Genomic DNA, 26,047 nt, shown 5'->3' with positions numbered 1-26,047 from the left:
CTTTCTCAGGCTGACTATGGGTAAAACAATAGAATGTCAATGTCCAAACTAAAATTCTTTCATGGGAACGAAAACTTTAAGAATGATCATGTTAACAAGAATGACTAAACATTTTTTGCACAGTCAGGAAACGGGGCCTTATTGCCAGAGTTAGAGTTTAGTAGATGGGTCACTTCGTCACAAATCTGACAGATGTCCCATCTGCCGTATTACGATCTCCATAGCCTACTAGGGAATCGCAATAAGGCGGACAGCATATCTATCAAGTTTGTGAAGGAGTAACACCCTCCATCAAACTCTAAATCAGGCCTTAGGCTAACAGAGGCAGAACAAAACACAACATTTATGCAATTTACCAAGTCCTATAATCAATTTAAAATATAATAACATTTCTGCTACATCAAAGGTCATGCAATCCATGGGGTACAAGGTCCATCAGAAGGGCAGGGGGCACAAGGGGCGTTATTTCCCATGTCCATGCCTTATAGGAGCCATGTGCTCATTCAGCCAAGTTTATTGATAGATTTTGAAGTAAACTTTCCCCACTGATTACTGAAGTGGCGGTTAACAGGGTCCTTCTATTAGATGGTGCCAGAAACGTAACTTACTGTATTTCCTCTTGGTCCTCTTGGAATGTCGTTTTTGAGCCTGGCCTCACGAAAATGTCTGAAGTACGATGGCTAAAATCTGCACTGGACAGACACTTATGTCTTGCAAACTTGTAGTGATTTAGTTTACTTAGCATGTCATGTTTTAGGCGTGACCTTCATTGCCACCACTGTACATGCTCACAAATGCTTTGAAATTAGGACTCTTGTCCAAATAGAAATATTCCATCGCAAAAATAAGTTCACCACATCACATCACTCCACATATCCATCGTGACACACAGAAGATAATAGAATATTTCCTCTATATAGTGGTTTCATATCCATGTGAAATGAAGGAAAGGGAATATTTTCTAAATGCTTTTATTTTGCAAAATATAAAATAAAAAAAAATAAGCCTCAGTACTTTCTGTTTAATATCTATTCTATGTAAGATTGGCTGCAGAATAAGGTGGTTTGCCTTAAGCACTTTTTCATATTTTCAAGGAAATCTTAATGCTATTAATGTTGCCAAAATTCTAGCGCAGAGATAGGTGAGGGTGATGTAGGGGGAAAAAGGCAGACAGAGAGACAGATATAAGGAAAGGGAGCCACTGATTGTGTTTTAAAGAATGCCTTTTTACACACTGAGACTTAGGGCTTGATTTAGAATTCGGCAGATGGGTTGCTCCATCACAAACATTACGGATATCCCATACGCCTTATTCCAATGCCATTAGACATAATGCACTTATAATACATGGGATTCTGTAATCCCTGTGTAAATGGCAGACTCTAATTTCTTTATAATCCGTGGCCTGTGGCACACCCAGACACCGATTACAAAGAAAAGACTGCAGAACTCCACTACTGCCTGCTGCCCAGAGCCAGCAGCTGACGTGAAAGGCAGGTCAGGTCACGGAGTATGATTGAAGTAGCGGTTTAAAGTAATGAAAACGGAACTCTGCTTTTTTTTCTTCTACTCTGTTTTAATATCTTACAATGGCACGTATACAGAATGTGTTTATTTTTGCACTCCTTGGATAGAGAAAAACTAGAATCTTTCTGCATGTTTCTATACATTTCGAACTACTGCAGTTAAAAAAAAAAAGACACTTGTATTGAACTGTTTCTAATATCCGTTTGCAATGGATATCTAACAGGTATTTTGCACTGGAGGCCTAATTTTATGCTTCACGTTTACAAACATGCTCACTCTTTCATATGAAAGATCTACACACCAAGGTTTGAAGTAGTTTGTGGGAAAGGTGATGGGGTGACCGTGTACTATAGGGGATATAGTACCTCGGCGTACATGATAAGGGTATTGCAAGTCACCTCGGAATTTCACACCTGAAGTACTCTCTGGTGTACATGATAAGGATATTGCAAGTTCCATCAGTGTACCTTAACCTTATAAAAGAACTTGGCGTCCAGGCTCATTTACCTACATGGTTATGAAACTCCTTGGTGACTTGCATTTTCCTTATAATATAAGACAGGAGGGTACTTTGGGCCACATGTACGTAGCATTTTGCACATCCCAAACAGCGAATCGGTCCGCTTGCAACGTGCAAAGTGCACTTTGGTATGTTCAAACCCATTTGCAATTCAGTAAACTATTCACCGAATCTCAAAAAGGGATTGCGAGTCGCTATTGGGAAGGGGTGTTCTCTTCCTAATTGCGAGTCGCAGTCAAATGTATGATTGTTTTGTGACCACGAATGCGGTCGCAAAACAATCACAGTTAGCACCAGTGTCACACTGGTGCTCACCCATCCGCAAATGGGAAGAGGTCCCCATGGGACCACTTCCCCTTTGTGAATGCTCTGAAAAAATGAAACAAAAACATTTCATTTTTTGTTTTTGAAATGCATTTCGTTTTCTTTAAGGAAAACGGGCTGCATTTAAAAGAAAAACTGCCTTATTGAAAATTAGTCACAGACATGGTGGTCTGCTGTCTCCAGCAGGCCACCATCCCTGAGAGGACGGCCATTCCCAAGGGGGAAACAAATATCGACCTACCTCATGAATATTCATGAGGTAGGGCATTTGAGAAACCCTTGCGAATCTCAAACAGAGTCATTGACACTGTTAACATAAGGTTTTGCGACTTGCAAATTGCGAGTCGCTCTGACTCTCAATTTGTGAGTCGCAAATCAATTCTTTCATATGTGTAGCCCCTTATCTGTTATGTAGCACAGCAGACAGGATATTCGTCATGTTTGTTATGTATTAACCCGCCCTCCCAACTCTAAGTTAGGCCATTTCCTGGCCTTTAAAATGTAAAAAGCTAAGAATTACATATTTGTGATTAAAAAAGGCCCTTTCCATGAATACTACCTATTATTCTTCTGTCAGTGGTCTTCATTTTATTCCTTTCAGTTTACTTTACCAACACTACTCACTGTGCTCTGGTTGGTGACATGGGATTCCCACAATTAATCGTCCACCATCTTCTCAGATCACTAAGGTAGAATGGTAGAGTTTTTGCACTGTGTCTGATGGCTTACTGGTGTTTATGCACTTGGGTCCCCTGCCAAGTGCACTCCCATCCAGCTGCACAAGTACCACATCATGACTAACCTGCTTCTGCACAATCAGCCAATCACAAGCACCCCAGTAACTGCTGGCCAGGTATCAGGAATTTCAACATCATCCTCTAGTTTAATGAACCACCTCTCCAAGGCACGAAGCCCCATCAGCCGCTGCAGTACCTTCTCGAGCTGAAACAGTAATTGGAAGCAAAACTCTCAAACATTTCTAGCCCCATTTATCGATATTTTGTGGGGACAATCTGTCCACATACTACATCGGCACATCTGGACATTCAGTACTGCAGCTTCGCAATTGACTAGTCGTAATCTGTCCCACTAGTCTTTGGTTGCCTAGAGGGAATTCCACAACCAGATCTGAATTAATTCACCTTCACTTGCTGAAGAAATCCAAGTTTAAATTAAGTAAACCTCCGGTAAGTGTGTGTGTATGTTTAAAGACAGCAAAATCACTTTTGAATTGTTGTTCAGGAAAAGTCTAAAAACTACTTTCACATTTCAAGCCTGAGATTCTTTTCTCAAAGTGGCACACAAAAATGTATTTGTCTTCCACATCCCCCTGAGGCCACCTCTTCACTCCCGGCACAATTGTGAAGCTCAGAAATCCCATTGGCCACTTTGGCTTCTGCTTTACACCCAGAAGCAGTACTTTAAATGGGCAGGTGCTGTCCAGTACTGGGTACCTGCACTTTTCAAAAGAGAGAATATCTGAACTTCAACTTCTATATATTTAATGGGAGGGACGCAGAACATTTCAGAAGCAAACAGGCACTCTGGATACTGAGTCCTAGCACTATTATGTTTCAATTTAAAGCCCTGCTCTGAAGTGATTTCACCTGGCAGCTTCCCTGAGTACCTACTTGCGTTTGGTGTCATTAAAGTAATTTTAAAAATAAGAGCTCCGGAGCTCTGTTCATCTGTACTTTTTAGAGAAAATGTATGTGTTTGCTGCATGTGCACATGCAACATGAGTATGTCTGTTCTCTTAATCCCAACGATTGTCAATTGGTCAATCATAAACAAGAAATTCAATACTGATACACGTTTTAAAAAAAAAAAGAATATCTGGCCAATTTATGTTTTTTTTAAGAAATAAAAATGATCAATGAATAACCAATAATATTACTTGGACCAAAGTAATGCCCTGTTGTTAGTCCTTAGGCAATAGTAAATGGCATACATTGGACTTGTCTCTAACTTCTTCCTATTTATTTCCTTGTTGAAAAGGAGAACACAACTACTCGTACCGTTTCTAAGTCAGAAACAGTGGTGTAAAATCAGTATGTTATGTTTTTGGCCTATTGCAAATTATTTCTTAAGATTCAAGGAGGAAGATGGTACAAAACTCAATTGTATCGTATTTATGCACCAGTGCAAAACATCACAACATTTGACTTGCCTCATGGATACTAGTTTAGTTCATAAAATAGTTTATAAACTCCTGCATATTTTTTAGTGCCTTGAGAGTTTTATGAGGGAACCCTTTTGGCTCCATAGAAGAGAGACATAGTTGTTAGAGCGGAATGCAATTAAATCTTCTTTTAGAACCTTGAGTTAGAAGTTATATGCAGAAAAATAAAGATGTGTAATATTTAGCTCTGAGTGTGGCGTAGTCACTGGCAGGTACCCAGGCTGGGAAGGACGCTACATATTTCAGAAGCAATCCTGACTTAATCTAGAATTTTTGTTTTTATAATTTATTTGCTTTTGGATATCTGTAGTTCTTTGAGCAAATCGCTTTCCAGAAATGTAACAAGATGGTCAAATACTTTTATAAAACCTGACAACGTATGCTGTAAAAAAAAAAGAATTAAAAAATAGGGATCCAAAAAAACAAACCATGCCAAAATACAGATAAGTAAATAATATATCACAAACCAAGAATAAAACACAACATAAACAAAACATGTATCTTTTTATCAGAGATATCTTGTGAACTACAATCAAGGCAAACTTACTGGTCAATAGATATTGTTAGGCGGTCAGCATCTCAACGGGAAAATGTCTGCAATACAGCCTAGATCTCTGAGGCATTCCAAAGAGTGGCTGGCAGCAACAGTGGTTGAAGTATACAAAGGACCTGAACTCTCCCCCAGTTCTCTAGAGATCACTGCTTGGAGCAGGGTTGATATCAACTGTCAGCAAAAGATAGGGAACTTTGCCATACACCTCCTGTCTTTGTTATACCAAGAGTTTCAGGATCTTCTTGTCTATTCAATAACTCTTGCATTGTTGTTTGTCAATAACACATTCAATAAATAGATAGAATTTCAGAAATATCTTATAAATTATACAACAAGCAGTTTTCCCACAAAACAAATATTCCAACCTTTAACCATTATGGTTTTAAAAAGAATAAACATAGCATTCACCCAATCAGAAAAATATTTTCTGAGTTGAGACAAATATTAGTTGGTAGTTTTAGAGTTTTTATATTGAGTGACACATCTGTCTTAGCTGCAAACACAAAGGATGTTCAATAGATGCATTAACTTCACACTGGTGGAACGTGATCCACTACATTAATGTTAGTTTGCATTACAAAGAAAACATGATTTTAAAAAACTACGGAAATCAACAAAAAATATAAAAAAGTATTGCATGATTATTTTGTCACGCTTTATAATAGAAAACTCCAAAGAGTTAAGTTAAGTCAAATGCCTTGGTAGATGTAAGCCGAGATATTTAGTACTGCAATTAGTACATACATCTGCAGACAAGGAGGTTTCCGTAACTGTAATGATGGGCCGTTTAGTTTAATGATGTGTGGGATGGTGATTAAGGGCCTGATTTTAACCTTGGCGGACGGCGGAGGCCGTCCGCCAAGGTTCCGCCGCCAAATGACCGCACCGCGGTCACAAGACCGCGGCGGCCATTCTAACATTTCCTCTGGGCCGGCGGGCGCTCTCCAAAAGAGCGCCCGCCGGCCCAGAGGAAATGCCCCTGCAACGAGGACGCCGGCTCAGAATTGAGCCGGCGTAGTTGCAGGGGTGCGACGGGTGCAGTTTGCACCCGTCGCGTATTTCAGTGTCTGCATGGCAGACACTGAAATACTTTGTGGGGCCCTCTTACGGGGGCCCCTGCCGTGCCCATGCCATTGGCATGGGCACGGCAGGGGCCCCCAGGGGCCCCGCGGCACCCCCTACCGCCATCCTGTTCATGGCGGGTTTCCCGCCATGAACAGGATGGCGGTAGGGGCTGTCAGAATCCGCTCCGCCGCCATGAAGAATTCCCACGAGCAGCGGTAAGTCGGCGGGAGCCCGCCGACTTGCCGCTTCTGACCGCGGCTGAACCGCCGCGGTCAGAATGCTCGTGGGAGCACCGCCAGCCTGTTGGCGGTGCTCCCGTGGTCGGTGGCCCTGGCGGCCACCGGCCGCCAGGGTCAGAATGACCCCCTAAATCATGCAAGTGCCTGAGCAAATCACTTCGCCTACTGAGCCTGAAGGCAGATAGGGGAAAACAATAATAAGTCCACAAAGATAAAATAAAGGAAGAGCTACCCACATTTTGCTATGATATATTTACAAGGAATATTGGGCCAGATGTACGAAGCATTTTTGTGTTTGCAAAGAGCCCGATTAGCACATTCGGGCCATTTGCGATTGCAAAAATGCTTTTTGTTATGTACAAACCATAAATTGAAATTCTGGTTAATATTTATAAGGTAGGTCTTATTGCAACCTACTAGAAATAAGTAATTTAATTACCATACTGGTTGCAAAAGCACTAGTCACAGTTTGAAACCAGTATTTTACAACTGCTTCTTAGTACATGTAGCCCCATGTAACTTCCTTTTTTTTAAAAAGTTCCCCAGTGTATTGAAGAGGTTGTTAAATAAATAAATAAATAAAATGTGATACAAACAGGGGCAGCTCCTCCGTTAGGGCAGAGGTGCATCGCCATCCCACCAGCAGCAGAAGCTGCAAAAACTTTCACAAAGAAGAGATACTAAACTATGTTTAGTATCCCTTCTTTGTGAAAGGGGCGGGGCTATGGGGATGACGAGCACTGAGGAGAGTGCACTGTGTACTCCCCTCAGTGCACAAGTATGTTTGGCCGGCTGTCTCGGGCTAGCCAAACACACATGCTCAGTAGGCTAACTCCAGCCCGGCACTGTGTTGCTGGACTGGAGAGAGCCTGCACAGGTTCCCAGTCTGCCAGGAAGTGCCCTGGCTGGGCGCTCCCAGCCAATCCTGATGCTGCTTTGAGCATCGTCAGGACTGGCCACAGGGCAGGCTGGGAGCCTGTGCCTGCAGCCAGACAAAGGAGAAGAGCGGAGAGGAGCAAGGTACGTTTTGTTTTGCTTTTTTAAAATTAATTTCTAGACCCTCTCCCACCCCCTACTACGCTCCCACACGCCGTACCCACTCCCCGCTCTTTTGAGCGAAGCGAGCTGCAACTGGATACAAATCTATACAAATTTGTGTCATGCCACTTCTCTTCCTTCCATGCTGTTCACTGCAGCTATTTTCAGGCCTAACCTTTCCCTGAGTGAAATTTAAATGACACCAGCGTAATTGTGTGCGATTGATGTTGTGCTTGTTATGCAGAATTCCCAATATTATGCCATTATGCCAGTTGCGTAATTTCCCTGCCGTTCATAGCGCAGGAGTGAGAGAACTAAATGACCAACAAAAACACAAGCGTTTGTTGTTTACTCCAATTGTGTTTTTCGCTGTATTTTTTTTCGTGAAATGCGTCTTCACTGTGTCATCATGCTAAAATATAGCATTTTGTATAATTGTGCTGAAGTTTGTGGAATTTTCCCTACTTTTCTCATAGTTGTGAAAAAGCAAATTACATGCATTTTAACACAATTCTAGTCGAATCAAGTGTAGTTAACTTTTAAGGAGATTCTTGCACTCTATACTGACGAATGGCAGCCAGGTCTCTTTCCCTGGCATTCACTCAGCCCTCCTGGTTGTGTGTCAGAATACCTTATACAGCAATATCATCTGAAATAAATTTTGTGTCGATATTTAAAACAAAATATTTGTGTGACACACATCCTGATCAGGGTCAGACTGCAGGCAGTGCCTGATGGGCTGGTGTGACAGGTCAGTGTGTGGGCCGGTGTTTTGGCTGTTTGTGGGCCTGTTTTATGGTCTTGGTGGGTCGGATTTTGCTATTGAATGCTCTGATATTAAAACAACCAATGCCAATAGCAAGCTTACTCCCATCCAGTCTTCCATGGCTTGCAAAACACTTACTCATCATTTGTTTACACTTTCCTAAGTGCCCAATTTGCGAACCTGGGCCACTTTTTTAGCTGTTTAATTCACTAATGGGGCCACTTTTATTTTGGTGCCTGTGCCTATTTTCTATCCCAGTCCCACCCTGGTCCTGAAAGCGATTATCTGGTACCATGCCAATACTTGGTTCCAGTAACTTGTAGTTTTGTTGTCATTGTCCGGATGGCTCTACAGGCCCCAGCAGGGAAAGCTTTGTGGACTATCAAGCCAGGAATGTCTGAAGGTGTCACACATAACTTAGGCCCATAGTTTCTTCACAGGGTAGGTAAACCATTTTGTCATTATGGTTGATATAATTGGTATATTTTGAAAATGTGCTTTCAAGTTAATTATTTTAGCTTATTAAGAAATGTTCATTAAAGCTGACAAGCACCCAAAGTATCATGGAACTTTTCTGGTTGAATCACAACACAGGCTCGATCCTTGGGGCAGAGACTATTTTTTACAACCGAAGACTTTATTCAGATCTCAATAATATGTAAAGCTCCTGTTGATAAGACGACATGAGATCATTTTGCAATTAGTAATGCGAGAATGCCTAAGTGCATGAAAAATATGTCATCACAAAGTGGCAGTCCACTTTCTAAAAGTGTTTGCAAAATCAAAATATTTGACTGAATTATACAACAATGAAAAGAGATGGAAACTTTTGAAAATAAGGTTTGCAATGGTTTCATGTTGATAAATATAGTAGTCACACCAGTTACACTTTTATGATACATATGTGACGGTTATTTTAGTGATGATAGACAAACACAAATGAAGGCTTCTCCTGGGCACAGGGATTATTGTTTGGTCCACATAAATCTGTTGTCCTATTGACGTGTGATTTGGTGGACTTTAACATTCCTTGGTTCAAATTTAAAAACTGGAGAATTGAGTCTACACTTTGATGGTATTAAAATGGGTGAAAATTAGTAGAGCATATTTAGTTATATTTCAGATAGAATTCCACAGCTGTACAGATTTACCTTGAGGAGTATTCTATCCATTGCTTAACCCTGAGATACGAGATTCAGTGAAACTGGCAAACTATTTTCAAACATACCAATTCTGCCTCTTACTTAACTATTTCAAAGTTACAGCTATTTTTTTTAATCAAGCTCTTATAAGAATTCAAAGACATTTGTGAAAACTGTATCATTATAAGAAAGTTAATGACCTTCTGGTTGAATATTAAAAAAGTTAAACTATGTGTCCAGGAAATTAAATATTCACGAATTAAATGTAAGAAATCTGAAGTAGTTTTTAAATAATGGCATAGGGTTACTTTTGATTTAAAACTCTTCATTATGCTGTGTGTCAATCTTCTCTGAAAGCAAAGCTCTTTTTATGCTGCAAGAAGGGAACATGGCTGAGCCCAGTGGCTGATATGAATTCAAGCATTCCATCCATCCATCACCTTGTTCTTGTAGTTTGCACTCTAAGTGCGACAGATATGCCCATGCTCACAGTGCTATACGATTAAAGCTGCACCCTCCTGAAGAGGCGCGAATAAACTGAAACTGGTCCACCAGTTCGAGATGGGCTGCTTCCATGAGGAGCAGAATCAGTACTGATTTGCACAAGGTGGGGGATCTGTTTGGAGTGAGTATGATGGGCAAAACCTGAACGAGTGGAATGTAGCCCGAGCAATTGCCAGTGACTGAGATTAATTCAAGTCTATCCCAAATGGGGAGTGATCCAATTAAGGAACTAAGGGATGGGCTCCTCAGATAATGAATAAACAAAATATTACCCCTTATACCATGGATGAAAGCATCACAGATTAGTTAATTATTTTGTACCTGTGCTTAACGTTCTGTAGTCTTGCGTATTTGATTGCACTTCTTTCTGATCTTTCCTCACACCTCTAGGCCTGTAATTATGACTTGACATGCATGCAGATCCAAATGTGTGAATGTCTAATGATGCCACACTTCACTTTATGCAGCAGCAAATTACTTCTTATTTGCTCAACAAACATTGAAATTAAAATGCATAATAACATAAATGAATTGCAACTGGAAAGGGGATAAGTCCAACTCGTTCAGGTAATGTTAACATCGAGGAGATGTTTATTAGATTTTCAGCAATCCTTAAAGAGCAGCTAAGTCCATTAAAGGAACGCCATGCCGCAATTGAAACACACTTAGTGACCAAGTTTAAGTCCCATATTACATCTAATACTGGATCAAACCGCATTATGGATACAGCCAAATCCGTTTTGTGTAATAAGCTCCAGGGGCGTGTGACCGTAAACCTTGCTCAGGACCAAGTGACCACTGAATCACCTGCTCACTACACAGCCCGGTTTGATAAACCATGCACCAGGTGATCCCAACATCTGTAACAGTGTGGGGGCTGCTGGTGACAATTCCTCACCCCCCACAGCTGGCAGCCAGAAGTGCACGGTTACATCATGTAGAGAAGGCAGACTTATGGTCACTAACCCCAGCTCCTTGATTTTGAAATTAACCCCCCCCCTCCGAGGCCTGCCCCTATGTTTTGGTATTGGCGGGTGTGCCGCCCCTGAAACACAACCAGTTTGAGGCGTGGGAAGATGTACACAATGAGGTTGTTCACTGGCTGGCCGTGCACAGGCATTTTAATGCTGCAAATAATCATGAGATTTTAATGTAACGGAGGGTGGATTTGTCCCTCCTGTAATAATTTACCTGGGGTATGCCTCGTCATCAACTTCAGGCATCCATATAGAGTGGGCAAGCTGTTGGGCACCGGGATACTGGATGGGACTAATATTGTTTAGCTATGCTTGGGCCATTTCTACAAGATGCCACAACAAGTATGATGCCATTCCCTACCTCACCGGTGGCCACAGTCATTTCAGGGCCTCGCATGCAGCAATGGATATGCAGTCTTAGCAGACTGTGGTGAAGTTGACTGGCAAGCTATGCGCAGGTTCTCTGCAAGAAAGACCGTGACCCACACCCTCGTCACGAGCCGCCTGGACTACGGCAACACCCTATACGCAGGAACCACCGCTAAACTCCAGAAACGTCTGCAGCGAATTCAAAACGCCTCCGCCCGCCTCGTCCTCGACATACCCCGCAACAGCCACATCTCCGCCCACCTGAGACACCTGCACTGGCTTCCTGTCAACAAAAGGATCACCTTTCGGCTCCTCACCCACGCACACAAAGCCCTCCACAACAAGGGACCTGAATACCTCAACCGTCGCCTCAGCTTCTACACGCCCACCCGTCAACTTCGCTCCACCAACCTCGCACTCGCCGCCGTCCCTCGCATCCGCCGCACCACGGCAGGTGGGAAATCCTTCTCCTACCTGGCGGCCAAGACATGGAATTCCCTCCCCACCAACCTCAGGACCACCCAGGACCACCTCGCATTCCGGAGGCAACTCAAGACCTGGCTCTTCGAGCAGCAGTAACCCCATCCCCCTAGCGCCTTGAGACCCTCACGGGTGAGTAGCGCGCTTTATAAATGTTTATGATTTGATTTGATTTGATTTGAAGGGGCGCACTGTCTGTATCTAAAACATTTCACAACTCCAAGTCCACTGAATCTGGAATATGTTACGACAGCTGCGGCCATAGCCCCTGTGGAGCAGGATTCTGTAGGCACAACTCCACAATTGGTATGCTTGAGTGCCGCGCAACAACGGAATGCGTGTTAATGCTGGAGTGCTCTGATACACACTCTGCTTCCCCGACCTTTATCACCAAAAACTCAGAGATAAAGATATTAAGCTGGAATATTGGTGACCATCGCTCCAAGACTCTACACCCTGACTGGCAACTGTATTCAATTAATGCCTGATACCTGCGACTAATCCAATAACTCTGAAGGTTTTATGTGTTTTAGTTTACCGATGGTCCCGTCCCGCTCAGGCAGAGTCTCAGGAGGTTTAACAATAGGGTTATATTGGAAAATATATGTCTATTCATGTTGGACACCTATCTATGTTGATAGAAAATTGCCAATACTGCATTATGTTGTTTGTTTGTGCTTTCAGTTATGTTGTTTGATATATAATTTGTTATGTTGTTATGCATTTTAATTTCAATGTTTGTTGTGAAAATAAGAAGAAGTAATATGCTACTGAATAAAGTGATGTGTAGCATCATTAGACATCCACGCATTGGGTGCGCTTGCCTGTCAGGACATGATTGCAAGCACAGAGGTGTGAGGACAGATCAGAAAGAAGCACAATCAAATACTCACAACTAGAGAATGTTAAGCATAGGTACAAAATAATTAATTAACCTGTGGTTCTTTCATCGATGGTATAAGGTGTAATATTTTGTTCATTCATTGAGATTAATTCAAGCTATCCATCCATCATCTATTTTTTGATGAAGTTAATAAGGAAGGGGCATCAGTGCATTTAACAGAGCAGAACCATAATGTTCACTGAGAGGTGTTGTTGGGCTTTAGATTGTTAAATATGTCCCAATTGTGTCAAATATCAAGGTGTTGAAGATGATGCTGGTGAGTGTAAAGAGTGTCAAAGTTATGAAGGGAATGAAAGATTTACGCTGCTGTCATGCTTCTGGTATGCGATCAGTTGTCAGGGCCTCTGAAAACGCAGGAGCAGAATGCAACCACTTGCAGTCCTTAGCTTGCTGCAGCTGCCTTGGATAAAATCAGAAGGTAAATTGGCACAAAGTATGGGGGTGGGGCGGGGTTCCCAAAAAAAGATCCTTCCTGCTTTCAAATAAAGTCTTTGGCTTCCTAAGATTTCACAATTGAAATCTCAGGTTCACAGCTCATGCAATATCCGTCACTGCCTTAAACAATGTACTTTACATTTTTCAAGGGAAGTTCAAAGTGTTTGTCGGCCTTTAAGAAAACCTCACTAAGTCTTTGTCTTCTGAGTTTTTTGTTTTTTACTAAGATCTTATTCCATAAGCGAGGTTTACCTTAATCGCCTTAGCTCTTATGACTCTTCTCTTGATGAGTGCTGCTGCTTTGTTAGATGGAGACTCAATAACTGCCAGTTGAAGCAGGTTAAAGGCTCCTGTTATTGTGGAGCTACACCCAGATACACTGCCAAGTGAAGCAGGGTGCGGTCCCTTTTATTGTGGGGCCATGCTCAGATCCAAAATGGCTGCCAGTGTTCCAAAAAGGCAGAATAAAGTTTAAACATACCTCTGTGGTGGGCCCAAAAATGTTGTAAACTGCATAGTGGTCTAAGGCAGGGATGGTGAGCCCGCTCTGGTCCTCATTCCGACTGTCTCACAAGCCATGTGACTGACTGTGGCATAACACAGATAGAGTGGGAGCGGGTCCTGACATCAATATACCTGTACACAACAGATAGTCTGTTCAGACATCATTTCAGGTTACTTTATATAATGAACACAACTTCGCCACGCCTCAAAAAGAGAGCAGATTGCAGTGAGGTGTGAGGGCAAACCCAATTTGGTGAAGTTGTTTTCAGCAGTTATCATTTTCTCACTTCCCAATCGACTTGTGCGGAGAGTTGAATGGAAAACACTTTTATTGAAATTCCTCAGCCCTACAGCTTTATTTTCCTTTACCAATTTGCACCAAACCTTCAGAGTTGTTTAATTGAACTTTTTGTGAACTGTGTGCAGATATCTTGAAGGGTCAACCAAAAATGTAGTCAGTAAAAATATTGTCTCAGAAAGTGTAATCATACTTGCGCATATATAAAAATGGGGAAAGAGGAAGCGTGCATTTAGGCTCATCCACCAACTATGTACCTTAGCACCTTTCTAGTCAGCATTTACACAAGGAAGAGTGGTGCTAGTTTGCCCATACAATTGTACTTTATAATTAGCATTGGTAGCTGTTGACAAATGTGATTATATAAAGACTATAGTTTATGGATTTTCCTTCAAAATTATTGTTATCTACTAATGTTTGAATACATTTGCATATCTTTCCACAAGTATTCTGATTCAAATGTACAATCTAACTTTTTCTTTTCACATTCGTTTTAATAAATGGATGTCTGTCCATTACAGGACCAGTCTAGGGTGTGACTTGCATTGTGAAATAGCAAATGTTGCTTGTACTGTGCTTAAATTTCTATTTCATTTTGCAGATAGGGTACTGAATAAAGATATTAAGCAGGCAATGAAGCGTAAAAGGTTGAGTCAAAATATTTTTATTTTACCAAAAATGTTGACCTGTTGCCCACCGAAAAGTGATTGGTCCACAGTAAATTTCAGATGTTTTTCTGAATTACTTATTGCTTATCCTAGAAACTGGTACTGTTTTCCTGTGTGAAGTTGAAAGTTATTGTGGTTTATTTATTGGTTGATTTAAATGTTCTGGCTTTTTCTGCCCCTGACAGTCATTTCCCCAGGACTGGATCTTCTGGATTTAAGCGAACCTGTCATACTTACCCAAAACAAATCGAAGAAGTTAGAAACACCATCTAGAGGAGAAAGCTCCAAAGGAACATCTCTTAGGAAAAAAAACGACAGCGTAGATCTCATCAAAGTAGACGCTGAGAAAACTGGGAAGTCTGCCAGAGTTCAAGAAAAGTCATCCTTAGATTTGGGTAAGGGCTTGAGTTGTGTTTAACAAGTTGTTGTTTGGTGGCTTCTTGACACATTGAATTATTTGTGCAATCTAAAGAGCATGTTTGTGACTTATATTATAAACTGCATGTAGTAGAAACATGTATATAACTGTGACACACCACCACTTGTCAAGTGTCCTAGACATTGATAGTGTATGTCATCCTCACTTAAATTGTCTCATGAACTACAGTTCATATGTGGTGTACAGAATCAAGGGACCCAGGCATTATTTAAAAAGGTGTCATTTGTCTCGATCAAACGTCTTAATGCTAAAAGAGCATGCTGCCCTACTAACTCTCCCTCACCTCTGTTATGAAGTTCACAAAAACCTATCAAACATACCCAGTATTTTGTCTCCCTTCTTAGCAACCCCCTGTCTCACACAACATTTAACCTCTTTCATGTGCCTAAACATAATGAAATGCGGGTTGGTCAGCCATCTTCTTCATCTACCTTCTTGGTCTTGCCCAACCTACACTGGGCGTCTAATCAACAGGCCACATTCAACTACATGGGTAAGACCTTATTGTAAAAGTCATGAAAAGGTCCCTGGTGTATGCAAAGACCTGTTAAAGGTGAGTGGTCAATGTCTTACTGCTGCTTTTCTATCGTACTGCATTCAAGACTCTTAAGGTGGGGCTAGATACGTTATCTTAACAAAGTACCAACTCATTGTCAGAGAAATATTTGACTGCATGGTATCCACTCCAAAAGATAGAATATTAAACTGTCTAGAAGCTTAGAGGTAAGAAATAATAACACTATTTCCAACTTAAATGTGTACTTACAGTGCCTGCTCCCTCCGGTGGTGATGTATTAGTTTACTGCCATTGATCTCAGCCTAAATACATGAATTGATGTACACTTCCTTGAGTTGGCTTACAGCTTTTACTCAGTGAGATACAATGGCCCTAATTCCTTTGTCTCAGACTAAGATCTTTTGGGCCGATGTGGAATTGGACGATAAGGAAAAACCCTCTAATTTCTCACAGGAGGGAGTAAATCCAGCCACAGGTGGAATTTCCTCTACCATGCTGTCTTTATGTTGAAAGAATCTCCACTGCTGAACTCTATTTTGAACTTCCAACACAAATTGAAATAATATTTGGCTCACATACAATTGGAAAATAGTACCATTAAAATTAAATCTTGTTTAGATTTCTCTGCTTCTCATGTTGCCCTTAGTCTATATACATGTTTCAGCTTTGCACAAAAACAGTTTTTTTACCTTTGAATTAATGTCTTCCAGGCTATCTTCCTGCAACTCTCTCACATACGGTCATCAGTCGATTTTGAAATCTCCTTTTGGAGATCACTTAATTTTGATGAACACACTGATATTTATTTGCCTTGTAATTAGGTATCTCTCCTTTCATCTACATCATTTCTTATGCCCACATTGGATTAGGAAGTCCAGTTAGAAAAGAATACAAATATATGTCAGGCATTAAATGTACTGCAAAATGTACAAAAATGTACTAAAAACTAAAGATTTTGAATCAATTAATTATTTCAAACATTTAGTGGAGCATGTCCCTGAGGTTGTGGAATTACAGCAAGCAAGCTTGTTTGTAATGTATTTAATATCCTGCATAGTTGTTTGTGCTTAAGATTTTTTTAAAATGTAGAATTGTAGTAGTCTCAGTTCTCAGCTCCTCAACTTGAGTAGACTGATTGTGAAAATTTGAGGCTGAAATCTTGATGCTACAACCATCACATAAGTGGGGATAGTCCATTCGTTTCATCAGTTTGGTAGAGCATAAAATGGGTGTTAATCCCTGCAAGCAGTCAATGTCAAGCCCACCCAAGAATGTTTTGGTGGGCTAAGACTGTCCATGCCCACCTTCGTGATCACCTTCCACGTTGTGAAGTCTCCTTTTGGTGGTCACCAAGGCTTTCAAAGCTTGGGTATTATGATTACCGATTGATATCGGTGGCACAATCTGCTTATTTTTTTGTACAACAAAGACCAACATTTGTTTCAAAACAAGACATGTAGGGGACTCAGCTTACAGTGGGCTACCATACCCATACCTTATATTAGTCAGGAATATAGCCTCAAGAAACGGTAATTAATGAAGCATTATGAGAATGGAAAAAATGTGAGGAAGTAATGATTTTTAGATATACCTAATTGTGAAGAAGAGCAAGCCCCATTAAAATCAAGATTCTTTTTTGCCCGGAGGAAGCTAAATTTGAACCCTCACATCAGTGAAACACATTTATATCTTGTACAAAAAGGAAGCCCATTCTTGATAAAGCAATTCTGCTTGTTGTAATAATGTGACTTTGTATGAAATATTTAACAATTTGAGTCTAGTAAACAATCACAAGAGCCCATTCAGTGTGTTTTATACTTTTGTGGGTGTGCTTTCATTTGCATGCCCATCGCTATGCCCTTCCTTTATTTTCCCTTTTCTCCTCCAACTTTGTTGTACTCCATTTACCAACCACAGAACTGCTTAGTTGAAAATTTAGAACCTTTGGCAGGGTGTATGTATCAAAGGGGTTTTGCCTATCTGTATGTATGTGAAAATGTATTAGTACTTATGTGTCCCTTTTTGTTTACTAAAGTGTAAGCAATTGGCCCTGGACAGTGACAGGTGTTCTGCCAGAGGACCAATTGAGAGTTCTTCCTTCATTTGGGTGACTTTATAGCCCTCCTTTGACTGACAGGCATTGTGTAAAGAGCCTTCCCCTACCCTGGCCATGAATTACATCTGATGGCTGGCACAAGTACTCAGGCATTCTCCCTCAGTGTTCTGGTCATGAAGATCGAGCACCACACTTGTCTTCATAAATATTTGTTGTTGATTAAAATCTTATTCAGTGGTTAGCTCTTCTTACAGCAGTTCTTGCATTGTAATATATATTACTAAAATTGAATGAATGTGTGCTTCTAAATGAGTCATTTGAGAACCATTACTTCCAATCTACTTATTGGCGCAGGTACCTTTAAAGCCTACTGCACTGTTCTTGTTTACGTAATCAGAGAAAGTGCAGTAGGTAGGATTAGATAGAGACTGTGATGTGGATGAAGGATGAGAAATGAAAATAGAAGATTATCCATGGGGAATGCTTGGGAGAGAGGCTGCATGAGTAATCCACAAACAAACATTGTTCTTTCTAAATTGGCCAGATGACATTTCAGACCAGAAGCAGGTGTTTAGGGCAGTTACAGTTTGTTATTAGGGACATTTCAAGGCATTGGAAAAGTGGGCAGTTTCCTAGGGTTCCCACCTTCCAAAGTACCCCTCAGAAAATGAGCTTTCTTTCGAACTTCTGTCTCTTCTATTTGTCTTTCTACACATCTCTATCTCACTACCTCTGACTGTCTCTCTACCCAGTGTCATATTAAGGATTGCTGGGGCCCTGGGCTAGACATATTGCAGCTGTTTTGTGTGCCCTGTTAAAGGTCCACATACAATTTAGTTTGTTTGGTATCATAAGGAAATGATTTAATAGAGAATGGGTACTGAAATTCAAATTTGTTCTGTACCGGTCCCCCAAAATATGTCTTCCATGGAGCTCCCTAAATCCCAAAATATGATGAAACTTTTAGTTATAGCAGTGTTGGCTAACCACCAGACCTGTTACTGTGGCGATATTCTAAGTACACTCACATTTTGATGTTCTGTATATTATAACTGTTTTAGAGGTTTGTAAACATCTTGTTTCCCACTATAAACCTTTTCAGATGGACAATGAACCTAAGGTTTGAAACACATATTGATATATCTTGGTGTAATCTACAGATTCATCTTGCAGTGTGGAAGCTCTGTGGTCGTGGATTGTTTATAAACCATCCTTCTATAAAAATTGAATCAAGAATACAATTTTTCCTTATTTAGCATGGTGACCGAGTTGTCAACTTGCCCCATGTGGAGAGGTGATCACTCTAGACCTACATTTTCATGCAACAGCTTGAAGCAGGCCAAGACTTGTAGTTTTAGTTTTGCCACTTTAACGATTGCCCACCGGTCCCAGCATGCTTTGTGCTGTTAGCTGACAAACGAGGACTGGTCGTCATCTACATCACTCAGAGGATATGGGTCACTTTGTGGTGTATAATTTACACTTACAGCTGCCAGATATTAAGAGAAACTCATCCTACTTATGATGAAAATAAAATTACTTACATTAACTCTCCAAAATTGTCATCCAGCTCATTTTATTTACAGAGTGCTTAAGGAGGAAATATAGATTTGTGGATACTCAGAACCCAGTTCACAAAGGTAAAGATAGACTTTAGTCTAAGTTTACCAGTTTTTGGGTATTCACAAAGGTAATGTTATAAGTAGTAACTGTCCGGGGCAGAGGCTCTGGTGGAGCTCCGTTCGAGTGCAGACACCACCCCCTTAACATTACAACTGACTTTATATTTGTGAATACCCAAAAGTAGTAAACTTAAGACTACAGTGTGAGTTTACCACTGTGTATTGGGCTCTCACTATACCACACCTTCGTTTTCTGCAATGAAGTGCTAATACACTCTTATTAAAATGATTACACCCTGCCAAGACGTGCTGGTACTCCCACTTCCAAGTTAAGGAAGGACAGTATCTTGGTGCCACACAGTAAAATACAAGTGAAAATTTAAAGCTGGTCCTGTGTTTTAATATCAAAACATCCTTAATCTATGAGATGGCATTTTAGGAGAGATAATGAGAAGGGCACGCTAAAGCATCAATATAGGGCAGGTGGTTGGCTCCCGTCATAGTGGCTGAGGAGAACAGAGTTGTTCTGTATAACAAGGGATGCTGCATGATCTTTGTTGGACAGTCTTTCATGGTCCTGAGAGGAACAAAGATTAAGCAGCAGAAACTTATGGAACTGAGAATCAGAATGAGTACAACCGCCTGTGTACTAACAAGAACATGGATGGGGCTCAGGGGGGGACACAGGTGATGTAAGACATTACGCTGATTCACAGGAATGGAAAACAAACTACAGTTTGTCTAGAATCGAGACAAATGTTTTAGCTCATCCTCATTTGGTTGTGTAACTCTCTGGAAAATTACTTTCACTCTACCCAACTACCCAACTGCTTCCCTTATACTGCTGTATGATCACCGGCCTACTCTTCTGAGACTCAATGAGGTGAGTGACAATACAGTACAGATAAGGCTGTCCTGTCTTCTTTGGAGACAGACTCAGAGAGGCTGAACAATACCGACTGGACAAAAGCCAGAAGACACCATGTGAGCTAACATAGGTAGGAAGTGTGACTCTCCTTAGCGGAGTATTAAGGTAGAGTGGAGGAAGTTATCCCACAAGAACAAATGTGTTAAGCAGTGCTTTGTATGACACAATATTCCAAACATAATGGCTAACAGAGATTGGGGGCCTATTCACAAAGAAAGTCTAAAATACAGAAGAAGAACTCTGCTGCCACCTTCGTATTTCCAATATTTCCATAATCGCAAACATTGCCAGGAGTATGCCTGGCCTGAGACAAAGGCCCACTGTAATATCAAGGCGCCACAGTTTCCTTCTTTCCAGACTACGCTCCAATGGTGCAGGTGGCCCATCGTAACTTTTTTTTATGCCAAAAGCAAGGGCTCAAATATGGGATGCTTTATTCAGCGAGACTCCGTGAAGAGCTGTATGGTTGGCACTATGTTTTCAGTACCCCTGTAGCCCTGTAGATGCCGTACCATTTAGTAAGCTCCTCTCCTGACGCTGGTCCCTTCATTGATACCTCTGCGGACGTGGCATCTAACTCCCAGGGTACTCACATGACATAGCGGATTCTTTGTAACTCACGCTCATGAATTGCTTTCCATCATGTTGACTTCAATTGCGTTCTTTATTCTCAACCCAAGTGGGTTAACTGGCCCCTGCATACCGGCCTTCTTTCAAATTGATACAATTGCTTGGTGTTAGACCTGACAGCCTTAGGGTAGTCACCCCTAACTTTTTGCCTGCCTCCCTCCATATTTTTTGGACACTGTTTTTGCTGGTTTATAGACTCTTCGCACTTTACCACTGCTAACCAGTGCTAAAGTGCATATGCTCTCTCCCTTAAAACATGGTAACCTGGAATCATACCTGATTGGACTATTAATTTACTTATAAGTCCCTAGTAAGGTGCACCTTATGTGCATAGGGCTGGTAAATTAAATGCTACTAGTGGGCCTGCAGCACTGGTTGTGCCACCCACTTAAGTAGCCCCTTTTTCCTTGTCTCAGGCCTGCCATTGCAAGGCCTGTGTGTGCAGTTTCACTGCCACCTCGACTTGGCATTTAAAAGTACTTGCCAAGCCTAGAACTCCCCTTTTTCTACATATAAGTCACCCTTAAGGTGTGCCCTAGGTAACCCCTAGGGCAGGGTGCTGTGTAGGTAAAAGGCAGGACATGTACCTGTGTAGTTATATGTCCTGGTAGTGTAAAACTCCTAAATTCGTTTTCACACTACTGAGAGGCCTGCTCCCTTCATAGGCTAACATTAGGGCTGCCCTCATACACTGTTGAAGTGGCAGCTGCTGATCTGAAAGGAGCAGGGAGGTCATATTTAGTATGCCAGAATGGTAATACAAAGTCCTACTGACTGGTGAAGTCAGATTTAATATTACTATTCTAGAAATGCCACTTTTAGAAAGTGAGCATTTCTTTGCACTTAAATCCTTCTGTGCCTTACAATCCACGTCTGGCTGGGCTTGGTTGACAGCTCCTTGTGCATTCACTCAGACACACCCCAAACACAGGGTACTCAGCCTCACTTGCATACATCTGCATTTTGAATGGGTCTTCCTGGGCTGGGAGGGTGGAGGGCCTGCTCTCACACAAAGGACTGCCACACCCCCTACTGGGACCCTGGCAGACAGGAGTAAACTGAAAGGGGACCTGGTGCACTTCTTAGCCACTCTTTGAAGTCTCCCCCACTTCAAAGGCACATTTGGGTATAAAACAGGGCCTCTGCCCTACCTCATCAGACACTTGCTGGAGAAGAACCCTGAACCAGAAACTACATCCTTCCAAGAAGAACTGCCTGGCTGCTCAAAGGACTCACCTGTCTGCTTTCTACAAAGGACTGCTGCCTTGCTGTTGCCCTGCTGCCTTGCTGAACTCTTGTCTGGCTGTGAAAGTGCTCTCCAAGGGCTTGGATAGAGCTTGCCTCCTGTTCCCTGAAGTCTCAGGACCAAAAAGACTTCTCTCTTTTACTTGGACGCTCCGTGCGCCGAAAAATTCGACGCACAGCTTGTTTCGCGGCGAGAAAAATGCCGCACACCGACGCTGATCGACGCGACGCTCTTGGGACGATCGAAGATCCGACGCACGGCCTCGCAAGGACAACGCCGCCCGACCTCTAGAGGAGAAATCGACGCGACGCCTGCCGTGTGATCGTAATTTCAACGCGCAGCCCCGCAGATTGAAGTCTAGAGGAGAAATCGACGCGACGCCTGCCGTGAGTTCGTAAATTCGACGCGCAGCCCCGCAGATCGACGCACAGCCGGAGAACAAGCAGGAGAATCCACGCCCAGACCCGGGACATCTGGTAATCCCCGCGATCCACAGAAAGAGACTGTCCACGCGCCGGAAAACGACGCCCGACTTCCCCGCTTGGAAAATAACGACGCAAGTCCGTGTGTGCTGGAGAGAAATCGACGCACACACCCTTTTTCCACGCACCTCTTCTCTTGTGGCCCTCCGAGGAGATTTTTCCACTCCTAACCAGGTACTTGTGCTTGAAAGAGACTTTTTGTTACATTCTAAAGACTTAAGACACTTTATATCACTTCCCTGTGATATTTCTACAATTTTCCATTGCAACTTTATTCTTTTTGACCTACAATTATCCTGATAAATATTATATATTTTTCTAAACACTGTGTGGTGTATTTTTGTGGTGCTATATGGTGGTATTGTATGATTTATTGCACAAATACTTTACACATTGCCTTCTAAGTTAAGCCTGACTGCTCGTGCCAAGCTACCAGAGGGTGGGCACAGGATAATCTTGGATAGTGTGTGACTTACCCTGACTAGAGTGAGGGCTTTTGCTTGGACAGAGGGTAACCTGACTGCCAACCAAAAACCCCATTTCTAACACTTGGTGATCTTTATTGCTTATACCTTCACTGTTTACTGGGGCCTTGCTCCTCTGGGTATTGTCACCCCCGCCCCCACACCCCCTGAGGTGTATACTACTATGTTTGTTCTCTTGATTTATTCTGGGGTATTTTGGGTGCTCCAGCATTTGTTATTGCTGGAGTGTGAGGGGAGGATGTTGGTAATACTGTTTTTTTGTTTGCTGAAGCCATTAATTTATTATGGTGTATGACACACAAGAGCTTTAATCTACCATCTCCATATTGCGATGCCCCCTTGACATTATGACTGCACCTACCAATAGAAATTCAATATTTGAACTCTCTTGCATGACATGGAACATCAGAGGCCCGAATAATCCAAGAAAGTGGAAGCGGGTCCTCACCTACCTAAGTCATCACAGGGTGCAGTTGGCATTACTTCGGGAGACACACCTGTCTCCCAGACCAGAGTGTACTCATGCTTCCTCCAGGAGCTTTCACCGCTATTTCTCCCAATACAGCTCCTACTCTTAGGGGTCTTTTAATACATAGTAGTGTCCCCTTCCGAGTGGTAGGAAATAGCTCAGACCCAGAGGGCCAATACTTGTTGGTATGGAGTGATTTGGTAGGCCGGACTGCACTACCACTGCACTACCTCTTAACATGTATGCATCAAACACTGACTCCCCTGAGTTTTTCACTGCTCTGTCTGTACAAATTAGCCAATGTCAGGTGACTACATCATGCTGGGAGGCGATTTCAATATCACCTGTCAACCTGAGCTTAATCCCACAGGCTCGTCTGTGGTCGTTAAGCAGCACTCCCTGCACACATTAACTTCTTAACACTTTCCACTTAACAGATGTGTGGCTTTATAAAAACCCACACAAGTAGGATTATACTTTCTGCTCGGCCCCACACAATGTGTGGACCCATATTGATCACTTGTACATGTCACATGGTGCGTTGTTATGACTTAATAATATTGCACACTTCCACCGCACGTTTCACAACCTAGCTATACATACCATTCCACGTATGTGACTCGCTTACATTGCCCTGATAGCACCAACACTACTAATGAAGCTACCATCCGAGTGGACTTTACAGCTTACCACAAATCTCGTTACACATCAGGCTCAGGCACTGATGAGGCAGCAATGGCCAATTATCTGTCTGTAATAATCATGGTATGGCTTGAGTCTGGTCATCAACAATTTCTGGCTCCTTCCATTAACTGTGATGAAATATCGCAGGCCATAGATGCCTTAAGTGGCGCAAAAACTTAATGCGTTCTTGGAAGACTTTTATTAAGCTTACATAAGGATTCTGGTTCCCCATCAGTTAGAGGTGTACACTGATGCCCTCATTACGAGTGTGGCGGTCTCAAGACTGCAACACTTAAGATGGCGGTCGAACCACCGCAGACAGAGCGGTCGAACCCCAGTTGCCGCCTGTCGAAAGTCTGGTGGTCTCAGCAGTCGCATTCCGCCAGGGCAGCGCCACAAGCATGGGGGCCCCTGCACTGCCCATGAACTTAACATGGGCAGTGAAATGCGCGACAAGTGCTGTTGCATCCAACGCACCGCAACATTGGTTGTGATTAGTTATCGCTGGGCCAGCGGGCGGAAATGCTGTTTTAATCGACTGGCCCAGTAAAAAAAACTCCTAATAGGTAGCCAGCATACTGCCAGCACTGCATGCCGAAGTCGTAATGAGGCCCTGAGTCTCTCGAACAAGGTACACTTCCTCCCACACTACGGCAAGCCATGATCATGGTGCTGCTCAAACCAGCTAAACCCCTTTATTTATGCAGTTTATATAGGCCATTGTCGCTCATAAATCATGATACAAAAATTGTGGCCAAAGTATTAGCCACCTGCCTTTCTTTATTAATGGTCCGCATACTCTCCCCATGCAACATGCCTTTGTGCCACACAATGCTGCCTCCATTAATCTCCATATTCTTTTTGCTGTGACCAGCCAGGTTTCCTCTACGGTCCCAGCAGCATTCACCCTGCTGGATGCTGAAAAGGCATGTGGTTCCCTCGAACAGTCCTTCCTTCACACCACTCTAGCAAAATTGGGTATGTCCAGTAGCTTTGGTAATCTGAGCCGAGTATTGTACAAGGATCCATCGGCCTGCCTTTGATTTCAGAACCGTTTCCTTTATTGCACGGCACACGACAGGGCTGTCCGCTCTCTCCCCTCCTATTTATAATTTCGATGGACCCACTGCTGGCCATTTGCAGGAGAGACATCTTAAGAGGGGCCTTGGATTCCCCTATGGGACACTGTTAGCCTCCCTTTATGCAGATGATATATTACTGTTTTTGAATGACCCCTCCATCAATTTACTCCCTCTTGTTCAGGAGGTACAGTGGTTTGGCATTTTTTTCCGATTACATATTAACAATGGTGCTCGGAAACCACCAAATACTTGGGCAATTATATCCATAGAGGTTGCACTGAGGTACTTTTGCAACTATGACAAGCTTGAGATGCAAGTGGAGCGATGGGTCATACTCCCATTGGGTGGGACTGGGCACATAGCCATCATAAAAATGGTTGTACTGCCACACTTCTGTTATCTGTTTTTAAATATTCCTGCTGCCCTAACTGATAGTTTTTTCAACACACTGAGGGCTGCTCCTACAACTTATATGGGCTAGGCGTCGGCCTTGTATCCTCTGGGAACACCTTACACTTCCATATGAGTGAGGTGGCTTTGGAGTCCCAGACCTCTAGCTCTATTATCCCATGGCCCAGGCTCATTATGCTTACCATTGAGTCCACCCGGATGCTCTACTGCCATTATTAAAACCTGAAAGAGCACAAATACCACATCTCTCATTGTCCACTATCCTGCCACAGGGCCTTCCGCAACTCCACTATAATACAGACTCTTGCAATTAATAGTTGCACCTAGTTTAAACTCCTGTGCTACCTGAGTGTTGACACCCTCAATTCCCCACATATTCCGCTTATAAATAACCCATGGCTCCTACCTACTCTAGAGCACCTGACGCAACGCTCCCTTCGCACTGATGGTTTGCGGGTCACTGGTAATATGTTCATAAATGGTGTACTTAAACCCAGTTCC

The 26,047-nt window shown here is 42.4% G+C and overlaps 1 protein-coding gene across 3 annotated transcripts in view; it reads left to right on the top strand.

The window, feature by feature from the left end:
• Positions 1-26,047, top strand: part of PEX5L (peroxisomal biogenesis factor 5 like) — a 746,879-nt gene that overhangs the window by 536,557 nt on the left and 184,275 nt on the right. For all 3 annotated transcript variants that reach the window (XM_069213089.1, XM_069213088.1, XM_069213087.1), the window contains one exon: positions 14,681-14,890. In XM_069213089.1, coding sequence (XP_069069190.1) covers positions 14,681-14,890 — 210 coding nt within the window. The remainder of the gene's footprint in view (positions 1-14,680; positions 14,891-26,047) is intronic.

Source organism: Pleurodeles waltl, chromosome 11, assembly GCF_031143425.1.
Source record: "Pleurodeles waltl isolate 20211129_DDA chromosome 11, aPleWal1.hap1.20221129, whole genome shotgun sequence".
Classification (NCBI taxonomy): Eukaryota; Metazoa; Chordata; class Amphibia; order Caudata; family Salamandridae; genus Pleurodeles; species Pleurodeles waltl.
This window is presented reverse-complemented; position numbering and strand designations above follow the sequence as displayed.